At 32.3% G+C, this 26758-nt stretch overlaps 1 protein-coding gene across 1 annotated transcript in view; it reads left to right on the forward strand.

The window, feature by feature from the left end:
* The window catches only part of LOC118194875 (A.superbus venom factor 1-like), a 325092-nt gene that overhangs the window by 104450 nt on the left and 193884 nt on the right, over positions 1 to 26758 (forward strand). The window contains exons 14-16 of the mRNA XM_085813226.1: positions 8570 to 8719; positions 16537 to 16663; positions 25726 to 25779. Of these exons, the coding sequence (XP_085669352.1) occupies positions 8570 to 8719; positions 16537 to 16663; positions 25726 to 25779 (331 nt within the window). The remainder of the gene's footprint in view (positions 1 to 8569; positions 8720 to 16536; positions 16664 to 25725; positions 25780 to 26758) is intronic.

A 26758-nucleotide genomic window follows, 5' to 3' on the forward strand; every position in this document is an offset into this window, starting at 1 on the left:
TCGTCCAATTTTTCCAAAAAACTGGTTACCGGTGAGTTTCCATTAAATGTTGCTTCTGGTTTCATCGAAGCGCGCATGGTCTGGACGATGTAACCAAATCCTTCCAGGGCGGCAGCTGGCATTTCTGGATTCTGAGCCGTTTCTGCAGGCAGCATAGGTTCTTCTTGAAACTCGGCCATGGTTATTCTTCTTCGTTGGGCGCCACTATCAGGTTCAATGTTCCTTCTAACCTTCTTCGGAAACATGCAAGGACCTGACTCGGAACAGAGAGCTTACTAAAGCTATGTTCAAAACTGTGGGAAGTAAACAGGATACACAAGAAGGGTATACAAAACCCTTTATTTTTCTCTATTTACAATGACTTCCGTACTTCGGAATACATCGACCCACTACTTGGGGTCAAAACGTAAAAGTATAAAAATAAAACTAAACTCTAATTTAACTTTAGAATAATAAACGTGGAAGATTGGCCTTATATTAACAGGAAGCGTATGTAGTACAGAGAACTGTGAACACTACAATACGTTTAAAATTTATCAAGAGGATTAAAACGTCTGGCCTGGAAGGCAACAAGCAACTGCGTAACTTCTAAGGTAAGCGGCCTGCTTCGACTCACTGCTTCCTCTCTCTCGCTTGGCAAAAAGCCACAATTTAAATACTTGGCGTTCGCCAGACAAACTTTGCATAAATACCTTCACGCTTATAATTCTGGCCGGAAGTAGAAAATAAGAAGTGATAGTAAAGATTTAAAATAAAATAAACGTTAATAAAACTTAAGATCCTTACATACTTCCCGCCAGAGTTAATTAGTTTGAAACTGAGGTCTAAAACGACCTTGTTGAAAACTTTTAGCTCTAGAATCTAACGCGAGGCCAATCTTTTACAAACATTTTTTTCGCTAGAAACTAGAAATTTAAAAGAAAGAAATTTGTTTTTACAATAGCAGCTCCCAGGATACACAATTTTTTTTTCATCTGTACTGCATCCAAACAGGAGCTCTTATTCAAATCTGGTTCCTTCCAGAGATCTGGAAGGAAAACTAGTTTAATGAAATGTTACACAATGAAATGGCAAGTAACATGTATAATTATATTTCACTTAACATTCTTATTTCATTTATGACTATTTTAATTATCTCTCCCCGTGCTCTCTGACATGTGTTGTAAAAGAACACCAAACACGAATGTGTTTCTGTCTACGTGTTCCACACTGCCTCCTACAATCAAAACACTAACGTGTTAAAATTCAACATAACAAGACCTCTTAACACACCCTAATTTCAACTCTAAACCCTGAGGTACTATTCTGAAAGTGTCTAACTCTGAAGTGTAGCGTCAGAGAGCCTAACTACATCATTCAACCTTTAACACATATTCACCATGATTTAGACTTTTTACAGTCACACACAAAAAAAAAAAAAAAAAAAAATTAACATTCACTTTTACCATATCACGGTATTTCTTAACATTTAAAATAACAGTTCACATTGTATATAAGAACATATCAACATGCCGTTAATTTTACACATTTGAAAACATACATTAGTAGTACATTGTTAACTTCTATTCTTTTCAAAGCAAGTGCCAATTCTTTCTACATTGAAATACTACATTTCAAAAAGTCTTTCAGACTAAAACTTCTTTCTTGCTAGAATGATTTAAATAAAATTTATACAATAACTTTTTACAATATTTAAGTCTTTACACAACGCTATTATACATCAACTTTAGTTTTACGCGCGAGTAATTGAAAAACATAATACCAAAATCGGTAACAACTCATTTCTCGCCCTTTTGGCGATAAAGGTAGACCTCGCATGAGGTAAAACTTCTTGAAATCTGCCACTTGCAGTAAGAATGAAAGATTAACTTAAGTTTGCAAAGTAACATAAAATTTTACTTATCTTTGTGATATTCGGACATCCTTTTCTGGGCCCAGTCCTTAAAGGTATTGCAGATAGTAGTTTGATTTATCCTCCTTCTTGTACGGGCTCGCCCTTCAGTGCCTTCCACTGGAAGCTTCCTTTTTTTCACTAGTTCGGTCACCCTTGAATACCTTCTTTTTCTCCTCTGCTTGTGGTCTTGGCCGTTTGATGGCAGCTGGTCTTGGCGGAACCGGGAACCTTCTTTCGTGTTCCTGCTTGGACCTCGTTGCTGGCCGTTCAAATTTTCCTTGTAACTTTTCCTTCGCCGTTGATGGCCCTTCCGCAGTTCGGCGGCATTTGCTGCGGAGAGTCCTGTCGGATGAGTAGATCTTCCGTTTTGGAGCCGGGTTATAGTTGCCGTCATTTCTCCTGGTTCTCTTCACATACGTCGTCCTTCTCCCTTCTTCATTCTGGGGGTGTTCGTGAACTCTCTTTTCTGGACGGTGGAACGGCTTCTTTTTCTTGCTACCTTCAATTTTTCCGCGGGGAAATTTTCTTTTCACTTGCTCCTGCCTCTTAATGGCTTGCCCATGTCGTTTTTCCACCTCTGGAGCTTGTGCCTGCGGTGTCTGCCGTGCCGGATCCTGCAAAAGATCTGAAAATATTTGCATTTTATTACAATCGAAGTAGGGTTTGATTTGATCAATGTTTGCGGAGCAGGTTTCACCATTTCTGGCTTTTAACACTACTACAGCGTGAGTTATTTTTTCTATAACATATGGTCCTTCAAATCGTGGAAAAAATTTGGCAGTCTTATCTTCTGGTGCTGAAGAAAGTGAATGCTTAATTTTTAAAACTTCATCCCCTACTTTATAAGTTACTCCCCGTCGTTTCAAATCATAATAGAGCTTCTGTTTTCTTTGTGCTACTTCCGTATTCTTCTTTGCTTCCTTAATTAGTTTTTCTATATCACCCATTTTAAATTCTGGGGCTCTTTGTTGCACATAAAATAATTTATCTAACGGCGTTATAATCTTTCTGCCTAGAAATAACTCAGCAGGAGTTTTGCCCATTGTATCATGTTTTGCGGTCCTAAGGGCGAAAGCAAATTCATTGACATAGTTATCCCAGCTTTTATGAAAATTTTTAACATAACTACGGATAATTTTCACTATATTTCTATTGACCCATTCCGCTATATTTGATTGCAGCTGATACGGGACCATTTTTAAATGACGTATGCCCAGTTTTTGGCACATGTCTTCAAATATATTACTTACAAATTGAGAACCATTATCCGATATAACTTTTAGGGGCGCCCCGTATTTTAAAATATATTTATTTAAAATAGAATCAATAACTAATTTCGCGGAGGCTCGTTTTAAGGGAACAATTTCGGTCCATTTACTAAAATGATCAACCATAACAAGGAGATAGCAACTTTTATTTAACTGACTTTTTGGGAAAGGGCCCAATAAATCGATGCCAATTATTTCATTTGGAAATTCGGATTTAATACTATTTAGAAACCCGGCCGGGCGGAAATTAATATAATTAACTGCTTGACATGTTGGGCAGGACTGGACATACGCCCTTGTTAACTTTTGCAGTTCAGGAAAGTAGACTGCCTCGCGTACGCGTTGGATAGTTTTTCGAATACCAGCATGAGAAGCTAAAGGGCTGTCATGGAGCTCCTGCAGGATATTTAATCTAAGACTAGCTGGGATAACAGGTCGAAATTCGTTGTTGGAATTCGTAGTTTTTGTATAGAATAATAGACCATCTATTAGTTCGTAATGGGCCGCCCTATTTCTTATCGCCACAATATCTTGGTGGCTAAAATTTTCAGGCTCCTTCAAATACTCATAAATGCTTCCAAACTCAGGATCCTTACCCATTTCGGTTATTACAGTTTCTCGGGAATTTATTGTACATGCTGTGCGCATTGCCACCTTTACGGTATTACCTTGTTCATCTATTTTAATTCTTGATAGGACATCTGCTACGATATTTTCCTTTCCGGGGGTATGCTTGATTACCAGATTATATATGCGGTATTTACGAAAATACTTCCTAAAAAAATCTTCTGCCACACAGGAACACTGCGCGCCTGTATCCAGGAGTGCGGTGGCTGGGATATTATTCACCAACACTTCAATCTTCGGAAGAGTCAAATTTTTCACCATTACTGTATTTAACTTGTAGGAAGAGGGGTTTTCTTGGCCTTCGGATTTCCGCACCCTCCCGTCAGCAGAAATCCGTTTTAGTTTAAATTATTTTTCATTTCCGTGCTTTCCTTCTTTTTCCCCTGGCCTTGAGACTTTTTTCCTGGATTGCTATTGAACTGTCGACGTTCGCCGGCTGTTTTTGAATGCTCGGGTTTCCTTGCCCACTGATTCGCTTTGCCTCCGTAGCCGTGTGCTTGAGTTTGCTGTAGTCTTGGCGTACCAAATTGGTTTCGCTGTTGATATTGGCGTCTTCTTTCGACGTCCGCCGTTCTTCTGCTTTCAAACTGGATTGCTAGCTCAAATAACTTTTCCAGTGTAGTCGGATTTCTTAATTCAATAAAGTCTTGCACTTGGGGCAGTAACCTCGGCAAAATCACTTGAATTATTTCAGGATCCGGACGGTTTCCATACAAGAGTTTGAAGACGTGAATTTTTCTTAAAATAAAGCTTGAGAGGTTTTCGATTCTTTGTTGATATATACTGAAAAGTTCCGTTTCTAATTTCGCACGATCCCTTACAACAGGGAAGGCTTTTAGTAGGGTAGTCTTGAAATTCTCGTAAGTATAGGTGGGACTTCCTGCTTGACCCAAGAGACTTCTGCCTATACATTTGAACCAGTTAACACTTGGCCCCTCAAAGCGCTGGTAGCTAAGGTAACTTTTTGAAACTCGTGCACAGAGCATGACGTGGTCGTCCAATTTTTCCAAAAAACTGGTTACCGGTGAGTTTCCATTAAATGTTGCTTCTGGTTTCATCGAAGCGCGCATGGTCTGGACGATGTAACCAAATCCTTCCAGGGCGGCAGCTGGCATTTCTGGATTCTGAGCCGTTTCTGCAGGCAGCATAGGTTCTTCTTGAAACTCGGCCATGGTTATTCTTCTTCGTTGGGCGCCACTATCAGGTTCAATGTTCCTTCTAACCTTCTTCGGAAACATGCAAGGACCTGACTCGGAACAGAGAGCTTACTAAAGCTATGTTCAAAACTGTGGGAAGTAAACAGGATACACAAGAAGGGTATACAAAACCCTTTATTTTTCTCTATTTACAATGACTTCCGTACTTCGGAATACATCGACCCACTACTTGGGGTCAAAACGTAAAAGTATAAAAATAAAACTAAACTCTAATTTAACTTTAGAATAATAAACGTGGAAGATTGGCCTTATATTAACAGGAAGCGTATGTAGTACAGAGAACTGTGAACACTACAATACGTTTAAAATTTATCAAGAGGATTAAAACGTCTGGCCTGGAAGGCAACAAGCAACTGCGTAACTTCTAAGGTAAGCGGCCTGCTTCGACTCACTGCTTCCTCTCTCTCGCTTGGCAAAAAGCCACAACTTAAATACTTGGCGTTCGCCAGACAAACTTTGCATAAATACCTTCACGCTTATAATTCTGGCCGGAAGTAGAAAATAAGAAGTGATAGTAAAGATTTAAAATAAAATAAACGTTAGTAAAACTTAAGATCCTTACAACCTCAAAATTAACTATTTTAGATGTTATGTTCTCCCCTCTGAATTCATCTGTTCTCCCAAATTCAAGATCTTTCCGTGTTACATAACAACCTAAAATATTAACCAATCACAGATTAGCTGTGCTTATGCATCACACTTAGTATAAATACTCTTGGCAAAACAACTACGTCATTCCTTTCCCTAGCTTCTACCCTGCGAAGAACTTTGCTTATGATGACTTGCTAAAGATATAACAAAATACAATGGCTGCTTTAAGAATAACTGGCAACCTCAAAATTAACTATTCTAAATTTTATGTTCTCCCTTCTAAATTCATCTGTTCTCCCAAATTCAAGATATTTCCATGTTACATAGCAACCTAAAAATTACCAATCGCAGATTAGCTGTATTTATGCATCATACTTAGTATAAATATTAATGCTCAAAACAACTACATCATTCCTTTCCCTAGGTTCTACTCTGAAAAGTACTCTGCACTGCTTATGTTTCCTTGTCTGAAATGATGTCATATCTTTTTATCTGTGTATATAAAAATTATTTGTATTCAAAAATGATTGAAAAGTAATTTGTCTGCCAAAGAAATAATTTTTGATGTGCCTCAAAATAAATACTGGTGATTTGTAAAGATCCAGTTTTTTTATCTTCATCAATATACATTCAACCCTCAGCCATGATGGATATCAAAAACTGTTAAAAGTTCCAGTGTTTTTTCCTACACATTAAATTATGACGTATATTCTAAATAAAAGTAAATTAAAAAGCTTGTGACCTGCATAAAGCTGCAAAGTAATAAACCAATAATTTATAATTAGAAAACTTTTGTATACCATCTTCCAAGGAAAAGAAATTCAATTAAAACCATGAATTATTAATTATTAAAAAGTTTTAGTCAGCATTTTAATTAGTAATTTAAATTGGTAATTTCTAGACCCCTATTGCCTTAAAAACATAAAAATTTGAAAAGAAAAATTCTTAAATGCAAAAATACCAAAATGAAAAGTAAACATTTTAAGTATTGAATGTAGATGTTGTCACTGATCACAGATTAATCAATTTATCAAGGGGAATAAACTAATCAACCATCAATTAACAACAACTAAATTAAGTGAGAGTGTTTTGTCTTTCTTCCAAGTAAGCATCAAATTAAATTTCTGCAAAAGCCAAATTAAAAGTCATGAATAATACTCAATCAAAATAAAGACATAAATAAAGCCAAAATAATATTCATAAACAAAATAAATTAGTAAATAATCTTTTAAATCTAAATTGTTCACTAAGAACACAACTAAATGGGATGCTTACTTTGAAGATATATATTCTTATTTTCAAACTCAAATTCAAAGGTAAAATCAAAAGTAAATATATATATTTTTAAAAATTATTCAAAGTCAGATGAAGATCAAAATTGGCGATTAAACTTTTGAAAGTTTGGGTTTGATCTTTATAAAATAACTTCTTTATTTAATTTTAAGGGTTTTGTCATTGATCTTCTTTTGATTTTTAATTACTTAAAAAACATATTTACTTTTGTTTTAACCTTTGAATTTGAGTTTGCAAATGAGAGTGTCGGGGATATGTCTTCTAAAGTAAGCATCCTATTTAGTTGTGTTCGTAGTGAACAATTCAGACTTAAAAGATTATTTACTAATTTATTTCGTTTATGAAGGTTCTTTTGGCTTAAATGGACTAATGTTTTTATTTTGATTGAGTACTATTTATGACTTGCAGAAATTTGATTTGTCCCTTGCAAAAATATAATTTGATGCTTATTTGGAAGAAAGACAAAACACTCTTACTTAATTTAGTTGTTGTTAATTGATGGTAGATTGGTTTAATTCCCTTGATTAATCTGCGATCAATGACAATAGCTACTTTTTCAATGCTTAAAATTTTTGCTTTTGATTTTGGTATTTTTTCGTTTAAGGATTTCCTGTTTTCAAAAGAACAGAGGTCTAAAAATACTAATTTAAATTGCTAATTAAAATGCTGACTAAAAATTTTTAATAATTCATAATTCATGGTTTTTAACAGAATTTCTATTCCTCGGAGATGGTATGTAAAAAGTTTTCTAATTATATATATGTACATACATAATTAGAAAACTTTATAAAATCATTAAAATCATTATATATATATATATATATATATATACATAATGATATTTTGAAATCAATTGATTAAATTAAATTCTAATCATATTCCTTAATAATATGTTGGCGATTCTCTACCTAAATTGCATCCCTGTTCCTAAAGTTTGGCAAAATCCTTTCTTTATTATAAATTATATAATCCCCAAACTCATAAATCTGTCATATCCTTAAGAACACTCCTGATAAGAAGATAGCGTCACTTCGTGATTTCAATTAATATCGTTGATTGGATGAACACCATGACGCACACATATCTATAAAGAGGGCTTCTCCTCAAGGTACAGGAGGAACGCTTGTGAGATGGATGCTAAAATAAACTTATCACTTTATATTCCAAAATTTGTCTCATTCCCTTTGCCCCGGCTGCACAACACAAATAATGTATGAGAAAATACATTTCATATATAATGATTTTAATGAGTCCAGGTAATGTAATTTCACAGGTCAAGCTTTCAATCAATAACACCAGAGATGAAGAACTGCATTGATTTAATATTAATTAAATTAACATACCAAAGAACATATGTAAGAGACTCAGTGTAAAAATAAATCTGCAAGTGTAGCTTGAAAGGTTTGAATAAAACTTTCTGCAACTGCAGGAGTGAAAATGACATTTGCAGTTTGTCAGTAAAAAAAAAAAAAATTGGTTCAAAATATAGCAAACTGATTTTTTATAGAATTTTATTAAAAATTAATAGTGTGATCTGTTCATTGGATTATTTAATTCACTTTCTTTATTAATGACAAAATTAATGCTAATTTTAATCCATGCTATTTAACTATCATGAAAATATAAAAAAGGATTTTTATATTTAAAACTGTCATTTTAAAATAATGGTGTCTTTGAAGGTGACTATCAATCCTGAATTTGATGATCAATCACCAGGTGCTGCTGGGAAAATTATTTTACGTGGTCAGAGGGACACCTTAGTTGGACTTTTAGGTGTAGATGAAGCTGTGTATGCCATATCCAAAAGAGATCTTTTGACAAAAGCTAAAGTAAGTAACAATCTATATATGTTTGAAATCTGTAAACATATAATGTAAAATTTTATTTCAGTTTTGCCAAAATTAATTAATCAATAATGGGAAAAAGTTTATAATATTTTCAAATAAAGATAAGGTGAACACAGTTATATTAAATATTCTAAATTATGATAAGAAGGTTTTTATGTTTCTCCCAGGGGCTAGACACTGGCTAATTAAGCATTTATTGAGAAAGCTCAAATCCATCAATCATTCTGCCAACTCACTACCGAGAACATTGCTCAAGGTACAGCACAGGGGGTGCAACTGAAATTCATTTTTCACAAAGAACACTAACCCAGTTTTGAAAGATAATATTTTAAGAGGCTGGTCCAAGAATCTCATACTCTTTTTTTCCCAACTTCCAGGGAGGACTTTTGGCTGTGAAGACACTATACATTTACGAACATCCTTGCCTTCTTTGGGTTTCAAACCTGAGACCAAGGCTGTGGCAGTTTACTTCCCTACCCCCATGCAATCTGGGCAGCTTGTGGAGAAATTGAGCACAATGCTACTAAATATAATTATTAGCTATAAGTATTGTACATAACAGGTGGTAAATAAAAAGTTATGGATGCCTTTTAAATCACTCATGAACTAGAAGTTCTCCAGATGAATGAATATGATAATATTAAAAAAATTAACAATTGTTAAATGTAGCTTAGAAACAGCTTTGCTAGCACAGTAAAATATCTTAAAACTATATCATGACATTCTATTACTACTAAAATTTAACAACAAGATGTTGCTATTTAACAATAGAAAAAATAAAAGTTGAAAATTATAGGTGTAGTTAAATATTGATATTAAAATTAAAAAATAAGTTGAAAATTATTGGTGAAATTTTAGTTAAGTATTGATAATAATTATTTTGCAATCTGCAACTTACTTTTACCTTTGATCTTTGCAATTCAGGTTCAGAGCAAGCAAAATTTTCAAATTTATGAATATAATTCTTAAATCGTAATCAATTTCACTAGTTAAATAAAAAACGAAATTCACAAGTCTATTCGACGAGGAGTTTTTATGGTTCTTTCTAATGTACTTTTGAGAGGTGCTTCACTTGAAACAGTATCAGTGTTCTCAACGGAAGAATCAGAAATATCTCCAGCAAATATGCCACTTTTTCTAGAAGCCGTCAAAAAATCAACATAAATTTTTGTCAACATTTCTAAGTTGCAAAAACGCTTTGAAAAGAACGAGCATGATGATGCCCAATTAGAACATCACCAACATTTAAAACATTATTTCTTACTCCCTTTGGGGCTAAAAGAGCAAGATATTAATTTCTAAATCTTTGTCTTAAGATTTTCACCTAACTTCTGTGTGTAGTTTATGCATTTTATCAAGGAAGATTGGGCTACACTGTCCAAGGCCTACACTGGCCTACACTGTACACAAGACCTGGAGTTTTGATGTCGCTGCCCCTGTCTATTGCTATTCTAGGTATAATTGGTACCAATTGGATCATCTTGTATGTAGATCAGCAGTCTAGCATTTATTACTGACTCACAGTCGTGCTGAGCTTTTCATAATCTAAGTGGTATTTTTGCAACTCTCGCAGAAGTTCTTTGAGTATTCTTACCATACGCTCTGACGACACCCCCCACCATAATACTGTGGGTGGAAAAATTTCTAAGTGATCTGAGCAGCGGCTGGCTTGTCTCAGTCTAATGTTTCAAATACACTGTTCTTGCAAACAGTGTATTTGTTTTACATGCCATTATTAAAGTACTGAAATCCTGCCTTTCTTGCAATGAATTGTCTTAAGATTTAAATCTAAGCATCTGTAATGAGTGACTAATTCAGAATGGATCACTTCATAAATGGTGCAGGTAAATAAAACCATCCAAGTTTTACCTTTTGACTTTAGGTGAAGAGGACCAGCATAATCCACATCAGATACTTCAATGATTCTTGTAACTCTTTCTCTAGGTAGTGGAGCAAAAGGATTTTCCGTGGATTTAGTTCTATAATGCTTGCACTTTACATATTTGGCCATTTATATGTTTCATTAACTTTTTAGCTTCAAGAATCCAAAACGTCTCCCTAATCCTGGCAAGTAAGATTAAAGAACTGGCATGCATTGCTTTTTCATGCTCTTCATAAAATAACTCTAGGACAACACCAGAAGCAGGTAAGAGAGAACCTGAAAACCTCTTTTTCATCACTGTTCATTAGTTTGGTTCTTATTCTCAGAAGATTTTCTCAATCTCTAAATACCCTTAATTTTAATAAGAAACTTCACATCTTGAAAAGTCTTTAACTGTTTGAACTTGAAAACAGAACTTCTGCTTGTTTGAATTCTTCATAACTCCAGTTACCATTTAACTTGTTTTCATGTGAAATATTATGGAGGAAATGTAGAATCCATGCCACTACTCTAATATTTCTACTGTAGGCGGGAAAATGATCTCTTCAGATTTCTGTTACTTGAATATTCATTATGGAGTTCAAGATTTCTTTTCTTATTGATCATTTATTCATTGATATCTAGTTATATGCTGTTAACTGGCCATTCAAAAGGTGGAAAATACAACCAGCTGGGACCCTCCCACCGTTTTGATTTGCATAACTGCTGCATTGAAAAATTCCTACTTGGCAGGTTTTGAGGATTCAAAGATCCAAGCACATGTCGCCATGGTTCGACAGGTGTCAGATTCTTGATTTCTGCAACATGGCTCTGAACAATGGAACACGGGCCTTTGAGTCTTCTCTTTTTAGCCAAGCTAATACTATGGAACAGTCAATCTAGGAATCAATGTCATCTGCTTGGGTCCCCCAAGGAAAGATGAGCAGAAATAGTAACAGTAAGAAATTTCAACCTAGCAATTGTTGTTTCCTTTTGTACTAGTTGTACACAAGCAGTGCTTCCATTACCAACTTGAAGATAAACTACAGTTAAATAAGCAAGTTTGCTCACATCACTGAAAAAAATATAGCGAAATGTGCCTCAAGTCTTTCATCACAGTGGAAACCATCTTGGCACTTTCATGTGTTGCAAATATTCAAGCTCATTTAGCCATTTTAAAAAATCTTGATGTGCTTTTATATCAACTTCTTCATCGCAACTGATTTTAGATTTCCACAAATTTTGTAGCCAGAGTTTCGGACACAGTATCACCGGACCAACTATTCCTAGAGGATCAAAAACTTTGCATGAAACAGCTAAAATATTTCTTTTTGTGATTACTACACTCATTACTTTCTTCACATGAGCGATATTTATGGAAAGAATATCAAAATATCTGTATTACATCATTCATAGAATGTTTGCTTGACTTGAGATTCAGACGAGTTAATGTACTCTCACCCTCATAAATCAGATTTTCTTTCTACTGTAATTTCAGTGCCAATTTCAATAAATTGTTTCAACTCTAATTCAGTTTTGACAGTAGTCAAGCAGTTTCCCACATAGAAGCTGAGTATCAGTTGTCAGATAATATTGTCAACATATTTTTCATTTTCTTGCATATCTTTATCTATTTTCCTTTCTAAATGGTATTGGATGGTTGATCCAAGTAAGAACAGTCTACACGAAACACCAGGGGCAAAATTGCAATGATGATATCGTTTGAGACTTCCTTGATTTTCACTGTACCATAGAAGTCAAAGGAAATCTTAGTCTTTTTTGTAGAGTTTTATTTGCAGAAAAACACTTTGTGTATATTACCTGTCATACCAAATTTATACAAGAGAATTCTATAGAAGAAATTAATTCAATCAAATTCACTCTCTTTTCGATGCAATTATTGAGACTTTGAGTTTCCTTTTTGTTTAGAAGAAGCATTAAACACTGGTCTAATCTTGGCCAGTTCTTCTTCACTATATGTCAATGGGGAAAATAATGACAAGATACCTTCTTCTTTAGGAACCTCTTTGATGATGCCTTCTCAATCTTTCTCTCCATTCTTTGAAGACTTCTCCATACTCTTCATATAACCCTTCAAGTTTGAGCTTATGAGTGGTCACTTGTAACCTCTTTAGTGTCTAATTAAAATTGTCTGAAATGGTGAATAAAAATCAAGCCATGGTAGACTAATGAGAAAATATTCATCTTCATTAGTTTTGACAGTCCTTAAAAATATTCCATTGAGGTCTCAGAAAATTATTCTTTAGTTTTCGGTTCTGAAGGGTCTTGTATCCCTAAGGAATCCAGTCTCTACATTTCAGAAATATCCATTTCTTTTATTAAAAGGAAAGTTATCAGCATAGCATTGGTTAAAGATATCTCTCAGATACTTTTCCTGACAAAATCTAATTAAATAAAGTTTCAAGGGCTGCAAGTCCGCAGGTCAGTATTTTATGCTGACTTGTCAGAAGTTTTCCTATCATATTAATTCCAAGGAGTACTTGAACAGGTTGTGACTCATTTCCCACATCTGACAATGCTATCTTCATTTCTTAAAGCTCTTTGATTCATGAACCTGAACTAACAGGTGTAATATTATCACATATGGAGGACTGGTACAAAACTTCCATGTTACAAGTTATATGTTCTGGATTTCTTAATCTGATTCTATAGCATATGTGTTCACACTTTTCAGAAATAAGCCCTCCAAATAAAGAGTGTATAAGTTTCTTTTCTCACTGGACAATATCCCATTTTTTCCACCAGATTTTTTAAAATATATGTTTTTATAGGACCCTGAATCCAGGATTACAAGGTATTCCTTACTATCTGACATTGGCTTAATTTTCATGTTCTTCATTTTCTGTTCACCTTTGGGCCATCAGTCGTAAGTATGCTAATTTCAGATCTTGCACATTTTTCATCACTCTTGTCCGATTTCCTATTTAGAGTGTCTAGAGTATCCCACATAAGTGGCACATATTTTTTACTACATACTACAAATTTCAGAAACACTTTGCACTTACGAACTGGATGTCAAGCCATCAGGCACTGTTTATCTCTTAAAATACTCTGCTTTTAATAAATACTTGCTGTACTCATAACAACTGCAGCAAAATAAAATAAGTATGCAAATTGAAAATAGCTGCAGCAAAATAAAAACTTACGAATGCCTTTTAAGTCACTCAAAGGAACTACAAGTTCTCGAGGTAAATGATAACAATAATATTAAAAATTGGCGACTATTTACTCAGTTAAATTTAGCTTAAAATTAGCATTGCTAACACAAAAAAGCATCGTAAAACTATATCACTATATTATATTAATATTAAAATTTAACAACAGGTGTTGTTATTTAACAGTAGGAAAAAGAAAAACAAAAAACTCAAGTTTAAAATTATAGCTGAAGTAGTAACTAAGTACTGATATTAATTATTTTACAATCTGTAACAATTATATAAGCACGTGAAATTAGGTGCATTTATATTGTAATGATAATTACCATAGTTTAATCTGAAAAAGTTCTGGGTTTATAAGATGTCAAAACAGAATCAGGTAAACTTTTGTGTAGATAATCATAATATGAGTATTAGAATGATGATGCATATTGTATCCATTGTCAGTCTAACTTATACAGAGGTTAGCAGAAGTTGAGGTTGGGTTTTATTCTTGGATAATGTGCGAGTATTTGCTGATATAATTTATTTGTGTCTAAGGGGCATTTAAGGATTGTCTGTGTGAAAGTTGCTTTTGAAAAGATGGCTGCAAAGAAATAGGCGTAGGAGTTGCTTTGTTGCAGGTCCAGTATTCCACCTTATGCATGCAGCTGGCCAGTGTGGAATGAAGCTGAATAGCCCTTGCATGCTTTAATTAAATTACAATAACTTTAGGTAAAAGTAGAATTCCAGTTATTTGGATTGTTAATTTTTCTTTCCAGGTCATCTAAAATTAAGCTTTTGTTAATTCATGTTTGTTGTTATGATTTTGTTGCTGAATTAAGTGATATAAAAGAATACAAGATAAATTACTATTAACTTACTTTGCAGCTATTGTGCAAGTAGTGGAATAACTTGATTTCGCACTAAGTGAATTTAAGATCATATAATATTATATATATATATATATAGATATAGATAGATATAGATATATTAAGAAGTACTGGAATTAGTTTAGGTAAATGTGAGAATTTTTATTGGATTACAACAAAAGATAATATAATGTAAGATCTAACTCTCTTTGCTTTCATAAATATCACTAGATCTCACTAAGGAGCCTGGCGACTTCTTGTACAGGTGTAAAAGAGCACATAAAAAGGATAAAATAACCCTCTATTATTCGTCAAACTCTTAAGACAAATGCACTTACATTAACACTGACAACTTGCAGTGGAACTTAAGAATAGTTCACAAATAAATTCAAAGAAAAATGGTTGTGCTAGACTAACAACTTAATTTGAAGCTAAATAGGCAGACTTAACCTACCCATTGATGTATGTATTAAATGGCTCAAAAAGGCGTATCAGAAACTCCATGTAACAGCAAGGACAAACAAGTAACATGCACTGGCTAGCGAACTCACGCTCTGAATAAACTACAAGATTCGTCCGTTTAAATACTAAACTTTAAATTTGCAGCCTGATGAGGAAATGCTAGGAGAAAATGAGAGGTTCAGGAAAGGTACCAAACTTAAAATACTTTGTTGTGTAAAATAAAAGAAATCCTACAATGTAGCTAAATTAATGTGTCATACGTATTTATCTAATTTAATTTACGAATGTGTTATTGCATTATCAAATGTATGCTATCATATATCATTTGATACCTTATAAAGTATTTCTCCTGCCTTCTTAGCATGCCTTCGTGGTGTAATGGTTAGCACGCTCGTCGCGTATTCGAGAGGTTCGTAGTTCCAGTTCCGGTGACGGCATTGCTCATTTTTCATCTCTCCTACTTCAAGATAACCTAATGACTCTACAACCTTATAACCATTAACAGAAAAACAACTCATTTATAGTACTATTTTTTGTTTTGTTTGTAGCTTAACCATAATAAATGATAATTTTCTAAAAATGGCTGAAAGAATCAGAATGGCATTATGTCCATTTTCTTTCCAAGTGAGGAATTCTTGTCTTGTATAATATGCTGAGTAATTGTAGTCAGTTATTTTTGGAGCACATCAGTTTTTATTTATTTATTTTTGTGTGTGCATGAAATGTTGAAATGAAGCAAGAAGGAATGAAAAAATGAAATCCTTTCACTTGTGTTACAGTAAATATATATGTAGCCTAACAAGAGGGGGTGGACCAATGTTCAGTTATCATTATTTTCTGATAGATCACATAGATTGTAATCCTAATTAGTGCAGATAATCATCTCCAGTAATTTTGCTAAATATTGTTTGAGAGTGCTTGCACACTATTTCCAACGATGGTGGCTTGTTTTTTTTACATTCTTTTATATTCTTAAAATTTGCATTTGCATATTAGATATAGACCTATGCTTTAATCAGTGTCTTTAACCTAATGTATAGAATAACCGATACTAACAAACAGCATTCTGTTCCAAATTCTGTAGTAGATAATTTTTCATGAAATACGAAGGTTATATAAGCATTTTGCATCATTTAGTTTTTAATTTTATAAATTAATCAATTACTTAATTCAATCAGAAAAATCAGTTATTTAATTCAATGATAAAAAATAGACTTGTAGTAAGATAAAGTGAATTCATGCAATGAGCATTAAATCATCATAAATATCTAAGGAAAATCTTTAGATGCTAAATTTGCTCTCTAAGGTAAATTACCTGTCTTTTGCTACAGTTCATTTTTTTTTCTTTTTACTTAAAGTAGCAATTTAAAATTTTTTAATCTATTGATTTATTACAATTTATAAAATGTGGCAAGAAAAACAATTTCAAATAATTAATTTAATTTTTAGGTATTCAATACTTTTAATAAGCATGATTTAGGCTGTGGAGCAGGGGGTGGATTAAACACAGATTCTGTACTTAATAACGCTGGAGTTGTTTTAGCAACTGATAAATACTCTCCTCCTCTGGACAGATGTAAGTTTTTAAAGCATTTATTTAATTATTTTGATGTAGCAATTAACTAGCAATTTTAATAATTTTGATGATTTGTTGCAAATGAAATGTTCGATTTCAAGGACAGTTGAAAAAGAAGGGAATAATAATAATAATAATAATAAAAAGAGTACTTGTTTAATCTCCAGCAGCATCAGTAAAATAATGCTAACATATGAAAAAGTTTTTTGTACCATTTCTGTAAAAATATGTATTTATAGAAATAATAAAGTCCTCCACTGCCCAGTAAACTGATGCATCACTGGCAAAGCATTTTTAAGCAACAAATGGTTCAAGTACTAGCAAAAATGGTGAACTGTTTGGGATTTATTGGGAGAATAAGAAGGTTGAGGCAGAATTTTGTGTCCCAAATTGCTGATTTTCTGTGTATAGTTGAGTTTTATCATAAAGCAGTATGACTCCATTCTTTTCACAAATGCTGGTTGCTTAAGCCATAATTTGGTCTCCTGCAGAAAATTTTGAAAATTGATGGCAAGTGAATCTCTCATTGGTTGCTCATCCATTGAATGCTTTAGTGATATTTTTTATTGTAGCCACTTCAGAAAGTCCTAATCTGGAATCATTAATGTATAACAACCTTCATTTAGTAGGTTCCATAATTGAATTAATGTCAATCGTATTAAGTGTTCAGTGTTTGGTGAAGAAGCAAATATTACAATTGCATAAACCACATATACTTTGCCACATGATATAAAAATTCATATAAAACTTGGAGCTTTCTTTCTTCTGTAACCGTTAGAAACGTGGCATAAGTCACTGGCCATTTCATTTGCAACAACTCAAGAAAATGAATCTATAGTAATAAGATAGAATTTGTTTTTATTTGTCATATAGCGCAAACCAAAAAGCTTTAAAGTTGTGGAATTCGGCACACACATTCTCCAGAGGGTTGCATTTACCCTCCAAAGCAGCTTTGTAGAATTTTTTTATTTAACTTAAGTGGATCTTTTATGAATTTTGCATTAAGATCCTCATTAAATAGAGAATATCTTACTTATAATTATACGATTTCAGTTCTTTACACCAGGGGTCGGCAACACAGTATCTGCCACCCTGTTCATGTATGGGCTCACACTGAATTATTCTGCTTTGCGTGTAATTTTGAAGTTTTTGGTATATGTTTATATAATACATATTAAAACTGCATGCTTTTACATCTTATGCATCAAACAGCCACTTTATTGCATTGCCGGTGCTCGAAATGTTTCATCGTTAAGTGATGCCGACTAATATCAGACAGACCCGATGACACAGCATGATGTGTTTGATGCATTTAACTATAAATGGTCTAACACATTTGCCAGTATGTGTGAGCTGCTTACAAACTGATAACATCCCTAAGTGAGCACGCACTTATAATTTTTTTGGAGAACGGAAGCACTTGCTTTGCTTTATAAATCATAAAGACAAATATATATGCTTATAATGCAACAAAAGTGCAGAAGTTCCAAAGAAAAGTAACCTTAAGAAACATTTTAAAACAGTGCATCCGAAGTTTGACTGAGTGTATCCTAAACTTTCTGAACTTCGAAGAAATAAAATTTTATCATTAAAGTCGTCAATTTTGAAACAACCGTCTGCTTTTACTAAACCGTTTGAAACATCAAAGGCAGCAACAATCTTGTTGATTTGCTAAACATACGCTATATACGGATGCAACAATAATAAAAGAAGCAATATTGGAATCTGAAGGCATACTTTTTGCAGATTTTTAAAAATAAAAAATAAATTATTTTGGCTGTAAATGCCGTGCAGTTTTCAGCTAGAACTGTTACAAAGAGAACTGAAAATATCACAGGTCACTTTGAGACCCTGTTGATAAAAGATGTGAACAAATGAGCATTTTTTTCTTTACAACTAGGTGAATCGAAAGATATAACAGATACATCATAATTGGCAATAAGTGTCAAGATTACCTTTGATGATATTACCAAAAAAGAAGAATTTCTAAAAATACTGCTACTTAAAGAGTGCACATGAGGAAAGGATTTATTTCGTGTCATAAAAACGTTTTTGATTGACGCTAAAATACCAAATGAGAAATTATCTTCGATAAAAAGAAGAATTTCTAAAAATACTGCTACTTAAAGAGTGCACATAAGGAAAGGATTTATTTTGTGTCATAAAAACGTTTTTGATTGACGTTAAAATACCAAATGAGAAATTATCTTCAATAAAAAGTGATGGTGCACAAGCAGTGACAGGGAAGAATATTGGATTCATTGCTTTAGGCCAGCTATATCTTTTTTTCCAAAATTTATGGTGTATCATTACTTTACACACCAGAAATCACTGTGTGCAAAAAATCACTGAAATCCCAGGTGTAATCATTGCTGTCACAAAAATAATCAATTTAATTCAATAGTTGAAGTGCAACATAGACTACGACTGCTTTCAGAAACTGACAAAGATGCACAATTTATTGATCTTCTTTTACACATTGAGGTTCATTGGCTGAGCAAGGGAAACATGCTTGAAGAATTTATCAATTTGCTACCTTAAATAAAAGAGTTTCTAACATCCCAAGGAAATAAGTACAAACAACTAGAAGACAAAACCTGGTTAACATATTTGGCTTGTTAGAATTGTATGGGTCTCGTATCTTAAGACAATCATTAAAACATTTCCCCTATACCAAAAAAATGACAGAAAGTCTGAAAGAGCATAATATTAATACAGACTCAAACCTTCAAATTATGTCTGCATTGCAAACTGAATTTGATTCTAGATTTGATAATTTTGCAAATTTAGAGCCTATTTTAAAATTCTGTATAAAAACATTTAACATTAGTGACTGGAAACATTAGTGATGGGAAACATTAGTGATGTACATTTAACATTAATGTACATCACCCTTTAACATTAGTGAGTAACCCTTTAACATTAGTAAGTTAAACCCTTTAACATTAGTGATGGGAAAAAAACATGGCAAGAGCAATTTTTAACTATTTTCATCTTAACAGTATGGAAAACTTAGAAATAGCAAGCTTGTAAAATGGTGTTATTTTAAAATCTTATGAAACTAATAAGATATTTTGGAGCTTGCTAAACTGAAATCAGTATCTTATTTGAAAGTCATGTAGTAAAGATTAATTCTTATTGTTCAAGTACCCATAATTGTGAGACATTATTTTTGAATATGATTTATTTGAAATCAAAGCATCATTTGAAACTAACTGGCTCATACTTAGATAATTGGTTAAGAGCATGTGATTCAAATTATATTGTTAATTATAATAAGTTAGCTGACTAATTACAAACACAAATTTCACATTGATATATTAAAAAAAGTATTTAAAAAGTATAAATTAGAAATATTTGTTATTTAGTTCAATAAAGTTACAGCTTTCGAACAAAATTAGTTTGCAATATGATATTTGCTGTTCTATTATGAAACTTGAATGGGTGGCAGCTGCTAAGAATTAAAAATTTTATTGTGCCCTTGATGATCAAAAGTTTGCCAACCCCTGCTTTACACTATCAGATAGATTGAAAATTAATCTTCTAAAAGAAGTTTGCTACTAATGCTGTCATAATTTTCTCATTCTATCTATTTTTCTGAAGCAGCTGCCCTTTTTCATGACTATTAAAATTTCATTTTCTTTGATGCAGCAACAGTTCTATTTCTTTTTTTTATGGTCGCAGTCATATGTGCAATAATCATGCTGTTTTTAATGTTGTGTTTCTCTTGATTTAATTTTACTGTCTCATGAAGCAATATATGTTTGGATCCAAGAGTTTCCAACTTCACATATTAAAAATTTCCTGGTGATAAATTTTTCTTGCAGACATGTAGTGACAGTATTTAATGAATAAATGTGGAAAGTTCATTACAAAAATTGCATGCATTCTTTTTTTTTTTTTTTTTTTTTTTTTTTTTTTTACTGTTACCTGAATGAGTATCTGTGATTAAATTTTTGATAAAAAAAATCTTAATCCCAAAGAGATAAAAGAGGGGTTGGATCATGTGCATGCTGATACATTTCATTCCTATTCTATAGTAAGAGAATAATACGCAAAACATTTTGCATGGGCCGAAATTCTGTATAAGGCAATTTTCATGATGGTTAACCATTACAGTCATTAATGTCGCCAACAGTCCAAAGAAAATTTGCTTGTGTGCAGGAAAAAGTATTCAATGATATAATATTAAATGTTGAGATAGAATCAAGAGGTTATCTATCTAAAGCAACTCTTTTAACTTCCTTGGTTTTTATTTTTTAGGGGCATTTTCCAGTAGTAAATGAAATTTAAATTGCCTTAAATTCATCCCCAACTTTAGTGATTTTCACCATATTTTTTTTTTCTTTTCAAATTAGATTTTATTTGAGCTGAATTATCTTAATATTCTGTATATATTTCTTGAACTTTATATAAAGATTCAAGTATTGTTTAATCAGTTAATATTTGTATTTAATTTTGTTTTATGTCAATGTATGGTGTATTACTAGGTTTATTCATACAATGATACTTACATTAGTTATTAATTTTATTTTTATGATGTTTAAAAGTTCTTCAAAAAATTAAAGCTTTCCTTCCCTACTTAGGATTTTCTCAGTAAAAAAAATGTAAAACTATTACAAAATGGAATTAGCCGAAGAATATGAAATTTAGAATATCTAATTAAATATTATATTTCACATCAAAATTATATTTTAAATAGTTGAATAACCTGAATCAGGCATTATAAATAAAATCTGAGTTCTTTTGAAATATTGCTTAAAAATCTAATAGAAATTTCCAATTTTTGATAAGAATGTTCTAATTTTTCATATCTTACCTCCTGGGGTTGTATACACTGGCTTAGTATTTTATTATTACTCTAGCTGCTGCGGGGACACAATAACACAAACCCGGTTCCTATTGCTAAAAAGGACATCCTATGCTATCCTGGATAGTAGCCATCCGAGTAGCTGGCTTGACAGCCTTGAACACTGTGTTTATAGTCCTAGTTGGGCCTCGTCCCGTCATTGTCTCCAAAACCTGAAGTTCGACGAATACCCGATTGGCTGGTTTATCTGAGGGGTATGAGAGAGTTCATTTTTAGCAAATCTGCATTCTGGGATTGAGACCCTTGATCCGTAGCAGAAAGGAATTTGTTTTGTCCTCTGTCTGAGGCGATTACATGATTAGTTTCCACCTCCTGCCTAATATAAAGGGTTTTTATTTTGGAACCTGTCAACCCTAGTTGCATGTAGTTGCATGAATGGTGTATAAATTTGATTGCTGTCATAGCATGCAAAAAGCAGTTACGGAACATCCTTCAGATTAAATTTTTGGAAACAAAGAGTTGCTCATTAAACTATGCAAAAAATGTATTGAAGTATGAGATCATATTAAGAAACAAACTATTAAAATTTTCTATTTCTTCTCAGAAATATGTGAGACCAGAAACTTTTAACCCTATTTCTCATTTAATGTTAATTTCTGTTTTAGTAATCTGATTTTATTCATGCCATATTTTAAACATATGATTTAGTATATACAGTACAAAGTCTGAAATCTGAACTCGTCGGGACTTTGACGATTCCAGATTTGGGATTTTTCCAGATATTAGATCATCAATTTAAATCTCGTAAGATGGCATGCAGAAATTATACAATTAAAAATATGAAGTCATAATTTATAAAATAAAGAGCAAAATCTAAAGGGTATCAAAATTTACAAAAAAAAATTAATATTTATTTGTTTACTTTATTAAACATTTCTTTCAATGTAAGTTGTTTAAGTTGCTTCATTTTTGTGCTAATACTTTCTATTTAATTCTATAAACAGACATAATATCTTGTTCAGTTACAAAGTTCCACTGTTCAAGTCCTGTAATTACTGTGTCGAGAATACCGACTGACTTGTCAATTGAAATATTTTCATTTTCAATAACCTCTCTGTTACTTTCTTCACTATTGGTAGCAGTATTTTCTGGATCTAGAACCATACTACAGATTTCGCCATTCATTAATTGATTGATGAATGGGGCATTGTCATCGCATTGAAAAGCTGCTGTTATATCATCTTCATTTATTACCGCTTCTCCACATTTCTTTACAAAATCCAATAACTGGAAAATTTCACCTTTAGTTTGCGATGTTTGAAAACCTTCAAATTCACGGCTATCATCATCATCGTCCTCACCATGAAATATGGTAGCTGGCCATAAATTATGCCAAGCATTTTTTAAGGCATCTGGAGACACATGCGATGCTCCACACAGCAGATATTATGCTAAAATATTTTTTTAATTCTTGAATGGTCTTGCCATTATTCAAGAAATTTAACATGGATTTTAAAAATGATACTTTATATTTGCATTTCAGTGCGCGCACTATTCCGATATCCATAGGTTGACTGACAGACATGCAATTTGGAGGGAAAAATAATATGGATACATTATCTTTCACTAAAACTTTTAGTGAAGTATGAGCAGAACAGCTGTCTACAATCAGGACTTTTTTTGAGTCATCAGGTAAACCAACTGAATTCAAATGTTAAGTATAATATGATTTTTTTCAAGCCAGTCATTCATTAACGCTTGTGCTCTTTTATTTGCACGATATATAACGGGGAAAATCGTTACTTCTTTAAATGTTCGAGGTCGTGCATATTTTCCAATTACGAAAAGTTTCCATCATAAAAACTTCTCATCCTTTAATTTTGCCACTCAGTGCTTCCCCAAATTTCTAAAAATTTTGTCTTCCCTAAATTCTGCCGTCCGGTGCTGACATATTCTACCACTGCTGCTGCTTCTGGGTTTATGGTGAATAACATATCAGTTATTTTTAATTAAAATAGCACTAAATGTAATCTTTTGGCCTATAGTTTCATTAACAAAATCTATTTTTAACATGTGAAAAGAAATTTTTATTGAATTTTTCCTCGTCAACATTTCTTAGAGCATTTAAAAATCTATGATCATCACCAAGTGTAATGCTCGCCAGGTTGGAGTCGGGGACATAAAATAGGTGAATGTTTCGGTTTGAGATGTATGCCAAGCAGACACTCAGTTACAGAGCCAAATTATTAATCTCACAAATTTATGCTTACATGATTGTTTTTCCATAATGAGGTATTTTGTTTAGTACCTAAGAATCAGATTTTTTAAGTGAATATCTCCACATGTTTTATTATGGAAATCAAATGCGCATGCATTAAGCATACCAAAAAAAAAAAAAAAAAAAAAAAAAAAAAAAATGTGTTTGTGGCTTTGAGGTCTGGATTTTAGATCATTCCGGATAATGGACATCTAGATTTCAGACTTTATAGTGTATATATATGCAACTCAATGCACTAATCCCATTTTCTTTGCAGCAAACTAATCATATTTTCTTCATAGAATTTCATTTTAATAATTCAATTTTATATTATTTATTTTTGCAGTATTCTCTGATTTCTATCATGCTTGTAATACCACCCAAAACAAGTGCTAATATGCTGATATAATCTTGTGTCAAAAATTTTTACTTATGCGAAAATAATGATGTTTTGTAAAGTAACCAATCAATTTGATTTATTTTTCATGGCATAAGTAAAAAATAAAATTAATTATCACTATCCAACACAATATGATTAAGATGTTTTTGACATGCAAATAATGACATATTACTTGAAGGTGTGATGAATACTTTGCACAAATTATATTTCTTGAAGAACTTCTGGGATAAAGGATGGTCTTCTGTTAACAATTTTCTATGACACAAGAGTTTCTTTTCAGTGCCTATCAAGCCAGAATAGTTTGGATTATGTCTAAGTGTGATTTGGAATAGAAAATAATGACATATTACCTGAAGCAGTTACAGAAATAGCAAGATAGCAGAATCTATCTTCTAGCATCTACCTTCTGAAAACTATTCAGAGACACTGAAATTTTTTCTAGGAAATAAGACGAAGTTGCAGAAGGAAAACAATTGCATTTCAGGATAGGTTTCTACTCATAATTTCCTTCACAGCATAAATGAAATTGCTAACAAAAATATGCAGCATCCTTTAGAACTCTTGTGTCATAGAAAATTGTTAACAGAAGACCATCCTTTATCCCAGAAAATTCAAAAGCAGCAAAAACTGGTTATCTTTAATAATGCCTATCTGAAATGGCGCAGGAAGAATTAGAGCCATAATATACAGCAATGGGCCAGTTTGCTCTTATGATGAGTTTTAGTTTTATATCAGATTCTAAATACATTTACTAAGTGTAATGTTCAGGTCAAACAAAATATGTGAGAGAAGTGGTTGATTCGGTTTATTTGATTATAGCAAAACACTTGAGGGCTCTCTCTCTGTTTTAGAGGAGGGATCCCTTCATGGAGGTTTTTCTAAGGGCAACTGGCTCATATACTTATTACACATGGGGAAAACCATGAAAACACCCATGCAGCAAATCCGTTCAATTCCAGACTGAACTACCAGTGTTCAGGACTTTAGTGGGTGATAATAAAAACAAGTCTGTTTCATATAGGCTGCATTTATGCACATTCGTTTTGTTTTAGTAAATTAAGCAAAACTGTTTTTGATGTTTTATTATTAAAGTAAATATAAGCATTTTAATATTTTTTGGCAATACAAGCTGGCATAACATTCACCATGCACACAGTAATAATGTTTTATCTTTTCTCTAAATTTTGTCGGAATAATGATTTTCTGCTTTAATTCTACATCAGTTCATTAATCCCCATTAATTGGGAATGCAGTGATTTGTTATGTGCATCAAACTTATCTTACCTGCAACAGACAGAAAAAAATCAAAATTGTTATTCTTAAAGAACTTTTTACTATTCAGAAGTTACCATAAAGTATATATTATCACCATTATTTCCATTATTTTTATTTAATGCAGTGTCTGAAATTTTTATTTTGGATTACACTGGCTATGTTTATTATTGTACTTTGTTTTTTTACAGAATATTTTACATAGTAATAAAAATAAGTAATTAAATTTGTACCTTCTAATCATATTGCCACAAATTATTATTAATAATTAGATGCAAGAAAAATATAATTTATTCTCTTTTTTTTTTTTTTTTCTAATCTAGCATCATCTTGTGTTGAAAAGAAAAGGCAAAAAAGGGATATAGGATCTGACATATGTAAGTTTTTCATGTTTGTGCTAATATTTTATATTGGAAATTAATATTTTATATTGGAAATTTTTTTCTTTCATGATGTCAAGTGACATGAATGTAATTATTGCTTTCTCTTGAATATAAAATTTGTGAGATATGCGATTAACATGAGCTGCAAGTTATTAATTTTAAACTTTTCATGAAGTTAAAAAGTTGTATAATTTTAATACTAATTTATAAGTCTGTGACTGAGATATAACAATAATAAATAAATTAAAAAGTCAAGAATTAAAAAAGTTATTATGCTTTGTTAGGGAAAAAATATGCACCCTAACAAATAATTACTTCTTTTGCGTGAGAAAGTGGGCAGTGCTCATTTAAATTATAATGTATATTAATTGTTTGTGATGATAATCTTGAAATTTCATTAGAAGTTTTTCATAGATTTCTTCAAATTTTGAGTAATATAATTCTGAAAAATGATTTTTTGTTAAAATATTTCGTAGCCGATATTACTTCTTTTGTGCGTTATTGTATCTCTCTTGCAAAGGTTTATATGAGTATCCAGTGATGTGCACAAAGAGAAAGGAAATAAAAGTATGGAAAGAATGGAAAATATATTTTTATGTAATTAACAAATGTAGCTATCAATTGTAGTATCTGAATAACTCAAAAATTTTTAGCTGGAAAAAATTGAGCCTTGATCTATAAGATTTTATCATGTATACGATTCTTAAGTCCCTGAAATGCATATTTGTATTTAATTTGTAATAAGTATAGCATTTTACAGGATGTGCTCATTTGATTAAATATAAAAAAAAAGGTTATTTTAAGGAAATTTCTGAATTAAATTTAAAAGAAATATCCTGTTAAATTATTTTCAATGGTTATAAATGAAGAAGCCATAGACAAATTATCAGCTTATTGATAATCCTAAAGATATTTTATCAGTGCACGCAAATGAAATTAGATAAGAACACTTTAATTTAAAATTGAATTAACA

This window comes from Stegodyphus dumicola, chromosome 3, assembly GCF_044657685.1.
Source record: "Stegodyphus dumicola isolate Sdum_Otavi_A_Nest chromosome 3, ASM4465768v1".
In the NCBI taxonomy this organism is placed as follows: Eukaryota; Metazoa; Arthropoda; class Arachnida; order Araneae; family Eresidae; genus Stegodyphus; species Stegodyphus dumicola.